This window comes from Prinia subflava, chromosome 1 (genome assembly GCF_021018805.1).
Source record: "Prinia subflava isolate CZ2003 ecotype Zambia chromosome 1, Cam_Psub_1.2, whole genome shotgun sequence".
NCBI classification, from domain to species: domain Eukaryota; kingdom Metazoa; phylum Chordata; class Aves; order Passeriformes; family Cisticolidae; genus Prinia; species Prinia subflava.
This window is the reverse complement of record NC_086247.1, coordinates 20,288,882-20,306,885: the sequence shown is the minus strand read 5'-3', so window position 1 is coordinate 20,306,885 and position 18,004 is coordinate 20,288,882. Positions and strand designations below refer to the sequence as shown.

The 18,004-nt window shown below is 39.8% G+C and overlaps 2 protein-coding genes across 4 annotated transcripts in view; both read left to right on the top strand.

The window, feature by feature from the left end:
• Positions 1 to 14,415, top strand: part of BAALC (BAALC binder of MAP3K1 and KLF4) — a 36,292-nt gene extending 21,877 nt beyond the window's left edge. The window contains exons 3-5 of one of the 3 annotated variants that reach the window (XR_010079256.1): positions 914 to 1,033; positions 1,627 to 1,685; positions 7,529 to 7,668. Coding sequence is in view for 2 of the 3 variants with exons in the window: in XM_063389838.1 (XP_063245908.1) it covers positions 7,529 to 7,702 (174 nt within the window). In the remaining variant the exon portion in view is untranslated. Of the gene's footprint in view, positions 1 to 913; positions 1,034 to 1,626; positions 1,686 to 7,528 lie in introns of all 3 variants that reach the window. The other 2 variants (XM_063389850.1, XM_063389838.1) reach the window with 2 other exon arrangements.
• A 941-nt stretch (positions 14,416 to 15,356) lies between these two features.
• On the top strand, positions 15,357 to 17,866 carry LOC134562647 (keratin, type I cytoskeletal 9-like). Its single transcript, XM_063420142.1, has 2 exons — positions 15,357 to 15,393; positions 17,097 to 17,866. Exons 1-2 carry the CDS (start codon positions 15,357 to 15,359, stop codon positions 17,864 to 17,866), a joined length of 807 nt encoding a protein of 268 aa, XP_063276212.1.
• Positions 17,867 to 18,004: the final 138 nt, after the last annotated feature.

Genomic DNA, 18,004 nt, shown 5'->3' with positions numbered 1-18,004 from the left:
CATGAACAGTAGCACTGGGTGAGCAGATAGCAAAGGAGGAGGTGTATTCAGGCTGCAGAAATGTGAAATAATACACAGCAGCAAATTAACTCCAGGTGTTGGTCTGCAATATAGATCTACCTTCCACTTATGTCAGTGCCTGAAGTTTATCAGACATTATTTTACCCTGTAAATAATGCCAAATTCACCTGGCATTCCTTACAAATAGTCTCATGGAACACTGGCAATACAATAATGAAACCCACCTAATTCAGCTGTGTCTCTGTTAGCCCAGATCTGAGTACACTTTGTTAGACCTATGCAGTTTCCCACATTTTGTAATGTGCATTACAGTGCATTGCTAATGGCAACAAGCAGACAGTCTGGGAGATGGAAAAGTATAAATTTAAATTAGGGATGCACTCGCATGACACAGACAGACTGACATTTTTGAATATTGAAAATAAACTGATGAAGCTCTGAAAGGTATATATTGTGCTTGGGTTTTGTGCACAGGCAGAAGTGTTACTTTAAAACTGTATTTTCACATCAGAAACATAAAAACAAGTACAGAAAATTCTGTCTCAGGCTAGTGATGCACTAGTCTCAGTGAAATCAAAAGGAACCTCTAATATTCACTTCTGGACTGAAACCAGATTTATTTGCCCTGCTTTTCTAGTACACACATGCAGAGATGATAATTATAGTTAAGAAGGTTGATCAAAGCCTACTGACATCCACTGCCTCTGTAGCAGATATAAAAGCTTGTGTCCACGCTGAATAAGGAAGCTGCTCTGCATCACAGTGCTGTGTGAAGGATGCTGGAGGCATTCTGTTCATTAAGTAGAACTGTTTTTGTAAATTAGGGGTTAATCATCAATGACTCTTTCTGTTGTCATCATGGAACTGACTGTACTGTTTAAAACTCTCACAGAGTAAATGGGACACACAGAAAATCTCCACACAGGAAGTCGCCATTAATGTTACAAAAGGCATCAGACAAAGTGACAGAAGAAAAACAAAGAATTGTGCCAATTAATGAAGAAAATTGCAGGTGAGGATGGACTTAACAAAGCTTCACTGCACTTTAAATGCCAGTCACTGAAGATATGAAGACCTCTAGGTGTTCCAGGTTGAATACAGCAGGCAGCTGCTACTGAGTGCCTCCAGAAGCAGGTCTTGTGGAAACCAGCTGCAAGCACTGTAGGATCTTCAGATGTCGTTTGTCTAAAACAGTGACACCACACAGACATGCACAGAAATTCATCACATTTGCTTTTTACTAACCTCTGTGTTATCCCTTGTGTATGTCCTGTTCCGCTTTGCTATTAAGATGAGGCTGGATAATAAGGGGTACAGCTCATCCCAATTAAAACCAGGAAATGAACAAATGAATCTGCATTTTTAGTCATAAAGGGGTTTTGAGAGTGCACATTCAAACCCACAGAATTAATTTAAAGCAGTCACATGTTTTAAAACACAAACCTAGATATCTCAAGAAAGTGAGACTAAAGTCTAGTCTTCCATCAAATCCCTTTCCAACTATATATATTGGTTATATATAGTGAAGTCATACAGTAACATTTTTATATATTAAATTTTCAATTACTTAGTTTTAATTTATTGTTTGTATTGACATAATTTCAGACTTAGAAACAGTAACTTTCATATCGATCAGCCTTACTTGAAGATCCTAGTCTTAACTGGTAAGTAGAGGTATGGCTATTTGGTTGTTTTATAAATGCCTCTTTCATTATGTTGAAGCCCAGTCTGACTTGGAAAAAAGTTACCATTAACATTACATGAAAATAACCACAATTTTTAAAGTAATATTCTAATGTCAGTTCGAAAAAATAACTTCCTTTGATGAGATATACTTAATTCACTGTGGAGAACTTATTTAATACATCGTGAGCATCCTGTACCACAATACTCCATGATTATCAAAAATATACATCTAAAACGAATATAAATGTTCAATATAGTAAAGCCTAGGAATTAATTTAATATATTACTTCTTAATATGGAAGTAATAATACATATTCTCTGTGAGTTTGCATGTTTATGAAGATAAAATAGGTAAATTTATTGGCCTCCCCTATCAGACATATATATATATATATATGGATGTATATTAATATCCTTAAAGGGCCATTTAAAAACTCACTCAAAACAGACAAACAAGCATGAATAAGATTGTGAACTGAACCCTGGTTTATTTTGTTTTAGGATCATTTTAATAGCTTACTGCTTATGTGTGAGAGTTATTTTCCTTGTTGTACAACAGGTCTATGCAACAGGAGTTCTTTATTAATTACTCCAACAAAAAGACAAACTGGAATCCAGAGTTAGAGCCAGGATTTTGCATACCATAGCATATTCTAAAAGGATTTCCTGGCAGAGAGAGTGCAGTATAAACTTGTATGACACAAGAAAGCTACAGAAAGTGAATAATGATCCTGATGTGTTTAAGGGTAAACAGAATTTTGAAGGAAGGCAAAAGAGAAGGTTTGTTGTGTAAGAAGCTGTTCCCAAGATTGTGGCCTTGGGTGGATACCACATTAGAGTGAGTAGATGCAAGAACAAAGGAGTCCTGGCATGAGATTATTTATTAGCCAAGAAATTATTTAGTGATGATGTGCTGACCAGTTGTGTCAGATGGCTTGTGTCACCCCACACAAGGAAGCCCGCGAGCTGCATGGCACTACAAGCAGCCCTGGCTCATGCCAGCAGCCCCCAGGGAGGCAGCTCTTAAATCTTGTATTCTGAGCATGAGATGTGGCAGGATGGTTTGCAGGAGATGGCCTTGGTACACAATTATCTGGGCAGAAGCACAGACCTTGCTCATGCTGACCACGAGTACATCAGAGTGGCAGCTGCAGAGTGGTGGATGCTGCCTGCCCTGGACTGCTCATGGTCACATTCCTGAGCTACTCTAAAATCCCCTAAACCTGTTTCTATCCTGAAACTTAGCTTTATGACATTCAAAGATTAGATCCAGCTTCTGTGGTAAAAGCCATGTTTAGTAACAAGCAATTTTATATACATTCCTCATGTAATACATTACTGTTCTTATTCATTAGACAGTAACTGAAAAGAAATTACATTATGTCCTAGATGGCTTCTTAGTGTTTGATGTGCAAACTTCCAATGACCTTAATAAAACTAAGAACATGTTGTGGAGATGTGGATCTTGCCTCTGTACACAGACTGGGATGTACTTATGTTTACTTCTACTAGAGACAACCACCAGTAAAAACAACCAATTTGTTTATAAAATAATATACCACTCTGTATAATTAGGGTGACAGAATCTAGTCTATATTGTCTAGTCTATATTTAGACAATTTAAAGTCCTCATAATGGATTCCCATAATGATTTCAGTGGAAGAAGCAAGCCCAAAGAATAATCTGGACATTTTCATTCCCAGTGGCCTTCTTAGAAATAAGGAGTATTGTTTACAGGATCTGTTCTTTGAGAATAATCTTAAAAAAAAAATCAAATAAAACAACCATGTTAAAAGGCATGGACCTTCAGATAATGCACCTCTGTGGCCATCTCTGTCCTATATGCCAGGATTTTTGAAACGTAATTTTCCCCCAAAAGACATTGCCACATAATTTGTTTGATGTCCCTTGGCTGCACGTGAAGATTTCTGCAGGTGCACTGAAACAACACACTTTCTGCTGGAAAGATGTGCCAACAGATGGTGAGTTCTTATGATTTATCTAAGTTCAGGTTTTAAACAGAAAGGAAATTTCTCATGTTTCCAGAATTCCAACACAACAAATACATAGGATTGTCCTATATATCTTGATATATCTTCTTTCACTATGTGAGAAATGGAGTAATTCAAAAGAAAGAGGATATTGTCTCAAGAAAAGGGAAGATTTACAGTTACCAATTCATCATGTAGCAAATTATACTTCTCAAAGATTCAGTACTCCTTTATCTTGCACTATTCCTTCATCTTCTCCCTTATGATTCCTTAATGTATTTCATCATTTCAGCATCACTGTAGGACATTGACTGGAAGACACACAATTTTACTGTGTGACTGAAATGATTTTGTACTGACATAAATAGGAAACTATAATTATTGTGTGAGCAATATTTGAGTACTGCGTTAAACATGCATTGTTAGTTAAATGACTGAGATTTCATAAAAACCAGGACACAGGTATTTTCGATCTTCCTGGTATGTTCATATACATAGATATTTGTTTGTGCATGTCTCTGCATGTGTATATTGTAATGTCTTTAGTGTGTACTTCTGCAGTTCAGGCACATTTTTTTGAGAACCTTTAATTTCTGTTTGTGATTCTGATATCCAAGTGTAAAGTATTTTAACGTTTAAACTGAAATCTGTTTTACATGCCTTATGAAAAGAATGAGCTATATAATTTGTGCATAGAAATGGTATTTGAAAAAGCAGGCTTAGTTTTATTTACAAATACATCTAAATTCAAACTAGACTAATGGGAACATTTTTGTACTCTCTGCAAATTAATGAAGATTGACCTTAAATTTGAAAATTAAAATAAAGAAAAATTTTAAAGTGTCAGTTTATTATTCCATGTATTTCACATTCCTGTGTTTGTGGTTGGACTAGCTTTTAAAGCTGAGATCAAAGAGTGCAAATGTATAATGAATGGTTCCCACATCTGCTATTCACAGAATCAGAATATTTCTGTATCTGATGTCCTCAGGTTGTGGCTCATGGACTGTTTGGTCATATGAAAGAAGGTAAAATACATATATTCCCATAAGAAATTGATGTGTTTACCAAAGAGAGATTATGAGGTCAAAATACAGTTGTGCCTCTGAATTATAAATGGGAGAGTTTGTGGTTGCTGTCATGGCTAAAGCAGAAGACACTGAAAATCTGAGACACTTTCTCTAGTAAGATACCATGAATCAATGACGGGCGACTAGCATACATAGCTAAAAAAAGCTGTTGTTCCTGTCCAAACTGGAGAGCACAGGATGGAAAAGTAGCTGTAGTGTTGCTTGACCTCTGCCATAGAAGTAAACTCATAACTTTTACAGATGACATTTCTTAATTTTTCCAAAATTGCATGAAATTTTCATTATATTTTTCTTTACTACCAGAAAAGCTCTTGCTGAAATATCATCCCCATCCTAATTGTCTGTGCTCCCAGTGTTGCCTGACAAGTAGCTTGTTCTCTTTGATTCCTGGCCAGGGTGCTGACACAGCAACTGGTTTCTTTCCTGTGGAAAAGGAAGAATAGTATCAAAGGAATGGCTTTCAGATGTGCCAAAAATAAAAAGGATTTAGGGGCACAAGGAAGCCATAGTCCAGCAGTCAGGCGTGTAACAGGCCATGGGACCCCTACAAACAGGATGCTTCAAAATCTAGGATCAGACAGTACCTTGCAAGTGGAGCCTTTGTTGGTGCAAGAAGCAACTGGAGGGGAGAGGGGTTTGGGTCTTGTTGGAAGCAAAGCCCCCAAAGCTTAAATTTAATGGACTCCATTCCACTCGTGCCTCTGGGGAATATGTGCTGAGATGGCATTTCTAAAAGTAATGCTTAGGAGGTGCTCCATGAGCTCAATAATGTGTACACAGTGTGTCCACAGTACTCTTCATTTCATAGTGAGGCAAATATTTTGAAGAACCCAATACACTGCAGTGTTTCAAAATTAAACCTTCATTGTCCTCAAGCCAAGCATCCCTCATTGCACCAGTGCCTTCTCAGGTGCCTCCTTTCCAGATTGGCTCAGTGAAGCATGTGGAAAAGGTGCTAGCAAGAAAGAAGATATACTCTAAGATGCAGGGATGTATGATCTTGTTCTGTCCTGTTACCACCCTCCAGTTTTCAAATCCTTCAGTCTGATTTTCAAGTTTTTTTTTCAGGTAGCCTGTGCATACTATCCATAGTTAGAGGCCATTCTTCTGCTCTTTGGTAAACTAATGGCAAAGTTGGGTCATTAATATAAGACAAAAAGTGAGCTGGTCCACCAGAAATTACATTTGTTGACATATGTCACTTAATCAAGATAAAATCCAAGTTTATTTGCAACAGCCTCTTGCACAGAAAAACTCAGCAAACACTAAAATCTAGGAAATACTGTAATCTTAATGGTAAAACTAGGATGTTCATAAGCAAGACGGAAAAACAGAGAATATAATAGCTTTTCATTTATTTCTGGAGGATTGAATATCATTTAAGTCCTGAGTGCAAAAACTGGGATGCTGCTGTATATCTATCCATTCAAGACTGTATAAAACAAGCAGCTTTAGGTTGCTGGGGGTCCCTGCTTAGGAAGAAAATGGGATTGAGGGAGAAAGAGAGAGAGTGGTGTCACAGGGCAAGACTGAGCCATGCTGCCAGTTGTATTAATTAGCTTTGCTTGCACACTCTTGCTTTATAATCAGTATTATTCAGCTTTAATTTAATTCCCATTAACCTCTGCAAAACACCCACATGTTTGGATGCAGGGAAACATGTCTGGGGTATTATTGCATATACAGAAAAAACAATTTGCTCACAGTCAAAAAGCAGCTTAAGAAAAGGCACTATAGCTAAGCAGCAGCCTATTCTTTATCAGCTATGAAGAGCTGTCAAATACAAAAGGCGTGAAGTTATTCATGTTCATCTGTATCTGGTTTTACCAGAAATAAAATATTGGGCTTGTCCATGCAAGGCAGGTAGAACTTTCCAGGTCATAGTTAGTAGATGGCTTAATGTTCAGTTTGCCTGACTCAAGGACTGATTTGAACCTAAACATTGGGTGATGTGGCCTGTCCAAGTCCCCAAACCAGCCCTTCTGCAATGCAGCAGCATCTCCTTTGCCCTCACATTACTTTCCTCTTAGAAATTTTTTCCACTTTATTCAGACTATAAATATGACATGTTTTTTGCAGCACATTATTAGACACATTATCATATTATTGAGAGCATAATTTTACCAATTCAGACATGGGCCTGGCAAAACTAAAGCTCATGATCACAACTGCCAGGCACAGGGGCAAAATTAATTCTCATTAACTCACTGAACAGCCACAACTCAACCCAAGCAGTATCATCACCTCTGGGAACTGTTGGGATGTAGGGAGTTCAATATTAATGTACATGTATAGTGCCCTATGAAAATGATATTAATTATTAATATTTCTGATTCAAAACTATCTTTCAGATGAACTAACATGTTTAAAATCATTGTGGAGGCCAACATTTTATACCCATTCCTGCTCTACCTGGGATTTCATATCTGATAAGGATTTTCTATCCCTGGTTTGGTCTGTACCTGGTATCTGTTGACAATTTAGAGGAATAATTAACAAATACAACAGAATAACTTCCAGAATATATATATATATATATGTGTGTGTGTGTGTTTTTCCACCATGAAATTGCTGTCATCATTGCTGCTCATCTGTCTGCGTGCTGTCTTTCTTACAATGTATTAATTACTTGCATCCATGGTGAGAAAGTTTCTTATGCCGTCACCATATAGGTATTTTTAATTTCTGTCTGTTAATCTCTTGCTGGTATTTCATGTTACAAATGCATTTTTATCACAGGGTAGATTTACGCTGCTCCAGGATCCTCGTCCCAGACCATCTGCGCTGCACACGTGGCACAAGTGCATGTTCACCCCTGTAACACACAGGACCAAAACAACCAGTTCCCTCTGCAATAAAACTGTGCTGGTCCAGGACCTCTTCAGTTGCATATTTATGATCTTTTCTTATTAGCTCAGGATATCCTCAGTTATGCCTGCTAAGTTCTTTGGACTGTTTCTCTTCAAATTCATGTGGGGTTTATCCCACATATTTGAACTGTCAGTGACACTGAGATATATTTCTGTGCTCTCAAGAACCTGTTGGAGATTTGCTTGAGCAAGGCCAGGTGACCACTTCTTTGACACGTGTAGTATAATAAAATAGATCTTGACAGTGCTCTCAGACTGCCTGTTGTACTCTTAGAAAAGTAACAGCACCTTCCACCTCTGCTTGGTATTTGAGATGTCTTCGAGATCAAAAGAAATAATGATTTCTGTCTTCATTTCTTTCTGTCTGACAAGTTTAAGCTTTTCTTAGTTACACCAGTGCAATTTTGAATAAAGTTTTTGTACTCTATAATTTTCTTCCATATATCTAAAATAGTTTAAAACTCTGTGGGGATAGGTCTACCAGACATCTCCATCCATTAACTGACCATTTTGGTTGCATTTAGCAAAGGTAAGTTTTGATTCAAGAGACACTGATTTTCACTACTACTAAGGGCATTGCATACCACATTATCTACTTTGTTAGCACAAAAACTTCAGAGTATGGCTTGCTCATTCTATACACTTTATATTGACATTGTGATATAAATTGACTTAACTGTGGGCTCAAATTAGTGGGTTTGTAGTTTTTCCTACAGTTTTGCTTACATAATTTTATACAACATAAAAATAACTTCTCTATAAATTTAGACAATATTTAATAAACTTTTTTAATACCAAAAAAATTATTTTTCTGTGTTCTTTAGTGAGACTGGCTTTATTCATTCAACATGTATTATGCTGCTATTGTTCTCCTACAATAGTACACAATCTAGAAGAAATCATGTTACTTTACCACAATGAAAGTATGAAAGTAGAAATCTCTACTTATGCAGGTTTGATTTTCTTCCCTTTTTATTGCTTTCAAATTCAGAAACAGATTAAAACCAGTACTTCAAGTGACACAGCTAGAGCTCCTGAATATAAAGCAACTTTAGATTCTTCCAAATTGGTAGAAATTTGAGAACTCCTTCCTAGTATTCAACAGTTTCACTCACACAGTTCTTGTAGAGCTCAAATGAAAGCTTTGCTAAATTATTCACTTTACTCCCAGGAGTGCAGAAACCTTGTATTTGCTAGAAGCTGAGGAAAAAACACAATGCAATTGGCAGAGATGCAGAAACATGTATATCATGCCAGAAAAGGCACAGGGAGGAGACTGGAACAAGGGAAATATAAAAATTATGAAATTATGGGATGTCAATCCATTGGATAAAATCGTTGTTTTAGTTATGTTTGTGTAAATCAATGAATACATTAAAATTTTTGATGTGATAACATGTTATTAGCGTCTATTAAAATTGTTAGTATCTGTTTTTAGAATAAATTACTCCACAACACTTGTCTAAACAGTTTCACCTGAGTTATTCTAAGAAAGTTGAATTAATTTGGTGCAAAATATAATGAGGCATGTGTTCATATAATGCAAGTGCAAGGAGGAGAATAGAAAAAAAATTGCTGTCTTTGTCTGTTATTTAATTTCAGTCCCTTTGTTCCAGAGCAAATAACTGCTTGAGTGGTGAAGAATGAAGTTTCTATGTACTTATGCTAGCTGTTGTGACATCTGATGCACAAAGAAGAGACAGGACAATTGAATTTATGAAGGATTTATGAATCCAGGGCCAGACTGACAAATTCTAGTAACATTATTCCAATTGCATTTCCATCAGAAATTGAATTGGGTGAGTTAAACTGATTTTTTACTTGTCTATCAATTTTGCTCTACTGACATTTTGAAAGGGTCCCAGGAGGCGTGTTACAATACATTTGGTGTAGAATTTCTTTCTCTTTCTGACTCCTGTAAACAGGGTTGCCATCTCTGGATGTCTGTGCTCCTCTTTACATGGATTGGTTGGCCTATTCCCTTAAGTGTTTCAGTATCCTTAGGTCTGGAGGGGCTCCCAGCCATGATCAGCCTCTCCATCTTGCTGCCCAGCAGACCTATGGCCTCTGCTACTATGCTGGGATTGTTTTGTCTATCTTTACTTTTCACTGTTAAAATACTGGTTCTACAGAATGATACAACTCTGAAATTAGACCAGACATAGAACATGGTTCCAAACTTACAACTAAACGCAACCATGAAAAACAATGTTCCAGAAGAATGTGTACTTCCAACATATAATGACCCAAACTGAACCTTTTGGATGGCTCTTAAGCTGCCTCAAAGTTTGAGTAAAGGACAATCACTGCATGAGGTGACAGCTGGTGGCACAGGATGACTCACTGTGGTCTTTTGTGCCGATATGGCCCAGCACATGTAGAAATGCAACTTATTGCAGTGCAGGACTAAAATTAAAGCCCTGAGTCAGACTTAGAAAACAGTTCAATACAACAGTGAGCAGTTGTCCATTGCTAACTCATTGTCCCCTGCTACTGAGAGGCTCTGAAAGGTTTCTGCTGGAGGACAAGAGCATCATATCACACACAAGAGTGTCTCCATGGAAGGAGACATGGACATCTCTATCATTCATGGCAGTTTGGGTCCTCTGAGGAAAAAAAAAATGATGATGATTAGGCTGCAGTTGGCAAGGAAGGCCTGAGAAGTTTCCCATGAACCCTAAGTGTATGTTTGTCTCAGAAGGTCTCTAGGTCCCAGGAGTTAATGGCTTAAGTGCCTCTCACTTTCTCTTTGTAATAGGGAATGCTTTATGCATATTTCTCTGCCATATTTCCTGAACAAGACCGCAGGCCTTTATGACTCAGTGCTCTGAGAAGGGTGGGTTTGGGTGCCTATCTATGTCATAGAGAGGCATAAATCCCATCTGGTATTTCAGGCTTCCCTTTGCTTTTTGCTTATATGCCACATTTTTGCTTTGCTTTGCCATTTTGGATGCTTTGTGAGATCTTTAGCAATTGCCCACAGCTGAGCTTTGTAATTTCTATCCCCATCCAGCAAGTAAACTCTCACCCAGTGTCCTGTACACTCTTCTCAAAGAAACAAAGATCCTCCTGACTTCCCTCTTCTGCTTCTCATCCCTATGCAGAGAATCCTGCCCCTCTGTCCCTCCCCCACTGGCCCCTGGCCTTCCTTCTCTATCTGAAGCTTTAATTTCTGACTTTTGCCCTCCTCTTTCATCTTCAAGTTGACATATAATGCTCAGTTATATGTCAGAACGTCCAAGAAGGGAAATGAAGTCACAAACCTCAAATCAGTACACTTTGTACAAAAATCATGTAAAAATACATGAGAGTAGTGGTTAGCCCCTTGTCTGCCTCCTTGTGTCTCAAATTGTCTGCTGTCATAGTTGATGATATCTGTGAATTATTGAAACTCTGGTATGCCAGGTGGGAAGAAAAATTTGAATGTTAACTAGATATAGTAAAAAAAGCATTTTTATTGTTAGACTCAATCCCTTGCTAATTAAGCAATTTTTTTCTGTTTATGACCTACCGAGATTTCTGCTGACACATATTAAAATCTTTCCTATCTCATTCATTATTGGCTTTGTCTATTTTGATTTTTTTTTGCCTGACAATATTCCATGTTCCCCTTACCCCAGCCCTGTGGGTGTTCAAGACCAGGTTGGATGGGGCTCTAGGTAACCTGGTCTCTTTGAAGATATCCCTGCCCATGGCAGGGAAATTGAAACCAGATGATCTTTAAGATCCACTTACAGCCCAAACCATTCTATAAATCCATGATTTTCTGCTATAATTTGCATTTGAGATGCTTTCATGCTCATACAGTTGTCTCCATAATCTGACTACAAATGGCTGGATGGAAAGGCTTCGTTTCCAGACACTGGCTAGTTATATGATGTTGATCTTAAACATCAAGGATGAAAAAAAATGTGGAAGGAGACTAAGAAAATGAGGTTTATATAATTTGGAAGTCTTAAAAGTGGTCAGCACTATCTTCCAGGACATGGCATAACTGGTTCCAGAACCGTATTTTGCAAATCCTGATTTAAAATAGTAATGCTGACACAAGTCCTGGAGTGTAGCAGGTTTTATTAACCTGAAAAATGAGTTATGTGGTTATACTTACTGTAAGATCTAAAGTGTGACTCATTTATGTATTGTGCATTGATCTCAGTCAAAACTGTATGTCTCAGCTGAAAACATACTTAGTATTCTGCATGATGCTTCCATTTATAATAGCTCAGGAGCACCTGCAAACAGGCTTAGGAGAAGCATTATTTCTGAGCATTAAAGCCATTATTAAAGTAAGTTTTTGTTATCATAAACAGTGACCAAAAAAAAAAGACAGAAAATGATTTGCTGTTCTGTTTGTACAGATAATGGATACAGTGACCATGACATTTTCTAATTAATTTTTTACACATTAACAATAACTTTATTCCACAGGATTTTAAAAAAATGCTATTAAAGAAATTGGGAAGCAATAATAATGAAAAATTTGTGGTTCTTATCTGAGCTTCTTCCTTCACATTTTAGCAAATAGTGAATCTGCCACTCCAGAAATCCCACTGGGTGGAGGTTTTGAGAGGATGTACTTACAGCCAGATCTGGTTTTTTTTATACAAGGTTATATTATGTAGTTCATTAGAACCTGAGAAGTCCCTGAAGCACAGGATTGTTATGATGAGATGATGCATTAGCTGGCAATGGGATGGATATAGTTACCAATGTCCTGAAACACTGCTGTGGATGCTCATTAGTGTGCCTTTAGCAGGCTGACATGAATCACCTTGTAGTAGTTGCCTCTGAACTCCCATAGTTATTGTTTTCTTGTATCTCTAGCACCCTCACATTTCAATAAATATCTTGAACTACCAACTTAAAGAACAGCATTTGAAATATGTGTGAAGTCAATCCTGCTTTGATAATGGCACATTGTATTGAAAGGGACTGTTCAACTCAAGTTAATGGGTCCATGTTTTGGAGGCTGTCGGAGTCCAGGGAGTCCAGGACATCCCTCTGGCCACCCTGGAGGGTTTGGAGACCGGACAGGGGGGTCTGGGATCTGTACAAGGGGCTCAGCCAGCCTCACACAGAGCCCAGGAAGACACTGCTTCTGACCCCTGGCCATGGGAGTGAATGCCCACATTGTATGAAGAATCACAAGGTGAGAAAATTCAAAATAAGTAGCATTTAGTCTATCATAGAATGTAAATGTAGAATCTAGGATTCTCAGTATATAGGGTTGAAGAGGCAAGATGGAGGAATTGGGATTGGCCCCTGTGCTCCTTGTTCTTGCTCTCGTCCCCCATTTTCTGCTGAGTTGGATCTCAAGGATTGGTTTAGAGTAGAAATGACATGTTAGCATAGTTAGTAAGTATTGGTATGATTCTGTAAATAAAAAGTACATTTTGGATGGTGGTTGGATCAGGGGAATGGTACAAAAGGTCCGGGACCCTCTGATCTGCCCAGTCCGCCGCGTGTCCAGCTCTGCTGGGGATGCCTTGCAGAGCTGAGAAAGAACTAAGATAAGGTACCCTGCCAGGGAGGCCTGGCAGAGCTGAGAAAGAACTGAGATAATGAAGAATAAACAGCCTTAGAAACATGCACTGGCGGACTCAGCTTGTCGTCTCTACCTTCGGTGTGAAACACTTAGGGCAAAGACGAAAAACCTTATTACCTTGGGGAACAGCAACCCCGAGGAAACTCCCAGGGAACAGCAACCCTGGGGAGATCCTATTACCTCGGGGAACAGCAACCCCGAGGAGAATCTCAGGGAATGAAGACCCCGAGAGAGGCAGCAAAACCCAAAGCTACAATATACCCCATCAAGCCAGGACTATCTGCTTTGCTGTCAGAATCACCCATATCTCACCTGTCCACTCTAACAGATCACTTGGTTTGTATCAGTCTTTTCCATAGGAAATGACTCATGCTCTGAAACACAGATTTCTTTTTCCCCAGCCTGTGTGACGTTGTCTAAGGTGACTACCACTCCAGCCACAGAAACAATGAGAGAACAGGGGCTCTGTCAAGAAAAATGCTCACTGCTGCTGCTGCTGTTACTGTCACCTACCCAGATAGGCTGCAGATTTATCAGGAGTGAAGGCAGCTGCTGAAGGTCCACAGGAATGAAGTGTCCTTGGCATTAATTTGTTAGGACAGTTTGCTCTTTACAAGGGTACTTCCTGTTTAGTTTGCATCGTGCTTAATATCCGAGGCTAGGTGAGGTAACCTGTTTGGAAAGAAATACCATTAGCATAATGACTGTTTTATTAAAGCAATGCTGTGAAGGCACAGTGTTGTCATTTACAGACAAATGAAAGATGAGATCTTTCTTGAGATCTTTATTACATCAAAGAAATCAACATCGTCTTGTGTGTGGGTGCCACAACCCACACAGCTTCTAATATTTTGAAGGACTAAAGTCTAAATAACATACTTTGTTCAGGGAGGAGCATGACATGGGCTCCAAGTACCCAGTAATGCAGTTAAAACACAGCAATGCATCAACATTCTGGCTTTCTTGATATGATTCCTTCTCTAGTCTTCATTGCTGTAGTGAGTTGAGGTGGGTGAGTTACAGTTTAAAGGCCTTACAGAAGAAAATGTTATAAACAAGGTTTAAGCTGACACAAATGCATGAGACTGCACAAGTACTCAGAAGACACTAACTCATCAATGACTGGATTTTCTAAATAACTGGGAAATTACTGTAAGGCATCTTGGTGTTCTTCCTCACAAGTTTATGTGTTTAATTACACAGTAGAGTTTTGACTTTAGACAAACATTTTGTTCATAAACTATTTCTGTAAACTAAAAAGTATAAATTATGTCAATAACGCTGTTTTGTCTAGTTTTTTTCATTTCCAAAATGCATTTGAGAAAAAGACAAGAACTACACTTTGCCATTCTAAGTCTCACAACAGGATTTATTGGTGCCATCTACTGGCTATTTGGTCCTTTTAAATTCCAACAAATTACAAATAATGCATTTTAAATGCAGAATAATCAGAACATTATGAGCCTTATAACTGAATCAGCATCAAACTATGTAACTGGCAGATCTGTAACATTTAAATTACATTAGGTCAAACTTTGGTACAATGTTTCAACAGTGCAATTCAATTCTGACACTTTTAGATGTGTCAAGAGGAGAAAGCTTGAGCCACTGTGCAAGTACTGGTGTGCAGATTCCAAGCATTAACACCACACACACCCTCCTGGTGTGTCAGAGGAAGGCTTCTTCCTGACAAATGCCACCGCTTGAGATCCCTCCTTCATCAAGCATGAGCACATGGGGCACTAACATGTTCACACAGCAGGTAAACACGGTCACCTTGCAGTTTGCCTTTGCTGGAGGCATGTCCCCACAAAAAACTGGCTGGAGAAAATGGTGCTTTAGCTCACAGCCCAGGCAAGTTGTGAATGTTTCTGCTGGGGGTGGGTTTAAGCAAGCTGGATGGAGCATGGGCATGGAGAGATGGAGGGGCACAGCCTGTTCCACCACATCCATTGCAGAGATGGCAGGAGCAAGCAGAGCTTGGAAGGGACATGCTGTGCACAACTGCTGAATCCCCTTCTGCTAAATTTGTTGAAAGGCATCTGAAGATGACCTAGGATTTAAATAAGGCTTTAATTCACTTCTACTCTTTGTAGTAAAAGTTGCTAAACTATAATTATTTGAGGTAGTGCCAGGGAAGATCAGCGAATCAATGTTAACTGGAATGTTAACAATATCTCCAGTGCCAGGTAAGAAAAGTATTTACACATCTGAGTAGTTGCATACCTAATCAGCAATATAGCTGAGCACATGCTTAAAATATTTAATCATACTTAGAGGTGCTTTGCTAGATACCCATGAGAGTGCTCAGTTTCCCCACTCTGGTTAGTCAAGAGCCAGAAACAAATATATTTAGATCACGGCTCTGAGAATCAACCTCTGGAATAACTTGCTTAACAACTAGGTTCTGAGCAAAGAAAACATTATTAGAGTGGTTGAAGAAAGGGTTCATGCTTCCTGTTCTCTGTCTTCTCCTATCATTAATAAAAACATGAGAGTATTTAGGGAAGGAAAAGAATATTACTTAACCATATCTGTTTTTCAGAGATTTATTTAAAAAACCATGTTCTCATGGAACAAACTAAGCCATGACTTTATATTATGTCCTAGTCAATTGAACTAGAAAAGAAAGAGAGTTCACTATAAATCTGGTGGAGTGTGTATCTGCACTGAACATGTTTTATCCTTGGAAGATTTCAGTGTGTTTGATGGTGTTCCCAGAGCTGAAAGCAACTCTGCAACTTCATCAAGCGTTGATCAAGAACTTCCCAAGAAGAACTTCTGCAGAAGTGGAGTGGGGAAACTGTCCCTTGCATGCTCCTGGGGCTGTCACTGCCAGACCCCTAGAGTATGCAGCCTCTCAGAGCTCATGAAAAGAAAAATGTAGTATTTCTAGGATAGGAAGAGCTACTGAGAGAGACTAGGACAGAAGACAGCTGGAAAATGAGAAATGGAGCAATGACAAAGGATAATGTAGATGGGTGTTATCATATAGTAAAGTACATTAACTTCCACAACCTGCAAATAACATTTAATTAACATCATTTGCTTGTTTGTACAGCACATTTCGTTCCAGCTATCATGTTACTCCATGTGCTCAAGTGGTGGAGCTAAATGGATATGCAGCAGGTAGATATAATCCTCCTCATGATTCACAGAGGTGCTAAAATGGTTTGGTGTAAGGAGATCTGGAGGAGTTTTATGTTTCTTATGTGACATAGGCAATGACACAAAATATCTGCATGAATAGAGAGCTTCTAGATGCTTATTGTCTTCTGAATAACCACATGCAGGTTCACACACTCTCCACAGTCCATGGAGGGGTTCTCTGGATGAATGCGCCAGACTGCACAGACTATCCTGGGGCTCATTAGAAGAAAGGCAGCACTGCCTGAACATCATCAAACCATTTGTACATCTGGTTTGCATGTCTCGGCATCTGGTGTTTCCTGTTCCAGTCCTGGAGCATGGAGCAACTTGCATGGCTGAACAGCAGCCTGATGAGACCTTGGACGGCTCCATGCTGAGAAATTTGGTCACCTCTGCTTAGTAACTCTCAACATTGCTATAGTTAGGTCTCATTAGCTCAGGCCTGTGTTTGTGAACACTGCTGAGCACTACTGGCCAGTACTTGTCTGGTAGGTGAGGTGTCAGCCAGCAGCAGGTGTGGGAACAGTGGGAGGACAGCACAAACACCCTTGAGCTGCGTCTCTGGAAGACAGTGATATTCTGAGCACCAAAGTCACCACAATGCTCCTCCTTCACTTGAACAATCATTTCCCTTTGTTCTCACCACAGCGTCCCTTTCCTCAGCAAATATTTCTGATTACTTCCCTTTCCTTCATTAAATTCAATGGCAGAACATCAATTTCAGTGTTAATCTCTTCCTCAGCTGTAGCCTTATCTACAGAGTGTCCGCAGCCGCCATCTCCTGAGGATTCAGGCCTTTTGCAGGATGGTGGCAGCTTGGGTGGCAGTAAAAGCAGCAGTGAAGGTAGCAGCCAGGGTGGCAGCAAGAGTGACAGTGAGGGTGGCAGCAAGGGTGACAGTGAGGGTTGCAGCAAGGGTGACAGTGAAGGTGGCAGGGAAGGTGACAGTGAAGGGGGCAGTGAAGGTGGCAGTGAAGGGGACAGTGAAGGGGTCAGTGAAAGGGGCAGTGAAGGGGGCAGTGAAGGTGGCAGTAAAGGTGACAGTGAAGGGGACAGTGAAGGTGACAGTGAAGGTGACAGTGAAGGTGGCAGTGAAGGTGGCAGTGAAGGCGGCAGTGAAGGGGGCGGTGAAGGTGGCAGCGAAGGTGGCAGTGAAGGGGACAGTGAAGGTGGCAGTGAAGGGGACAGTGAAGGTGGCAGTGAAGGCGGCAGTGAAGGCGGCGGTGAAGGTGGCGGCGAAGGCGGCAGTGAAGGGGACAGTGAAGGGGTCAGTGAAGGGGACAGTGAAGGGGGCAGTGAAGGGGACAGTGAAGGTGGCAGCGAAGGTGGCAGTGAAGGGGACAGTGAAGGGGTCAGTGAAGGGGTCAGTGAAGGTGGCAGTGAAGGTGGCAGTGAAGGTGGCAGTGTGGGCCGGCCGCCCTCTGCCGCGGAGCCCTCAGAGGCCGGAGTGCATTTGGAAACAATGCTCGAGATCGCTTCCAACAGCGGGACAGGTTCATGGCCCGATACTTGAATGTCATTGAAGGCAGTGTAGATTGCCTTCGGAATTTATACACGGCATTCCAGAGATGTTTACGAAAACTTCAGTGCCGAGTCTGTTTGAAGGGATTTTCACTCCGTTCATGTCTGCGCTACAGTCCCGGAGCACTTC

Bases quoted from the DNA above. Each gene is read 5' to 3' on its own strand.
- LOC134562647 (XM_063420142.1), top strand. From the start codon at position 15,357: ATGTTAACTGGAATGTTAACAATATCTCCAGTGCCAG. The intron at 15,394-17,096 runs GTAAGAAAAGTA...TCTCTTCCTCAG, and splicing joins AACAATATCTCCAGTGCCAG to CTGTAGCCTTATCTACAGAG.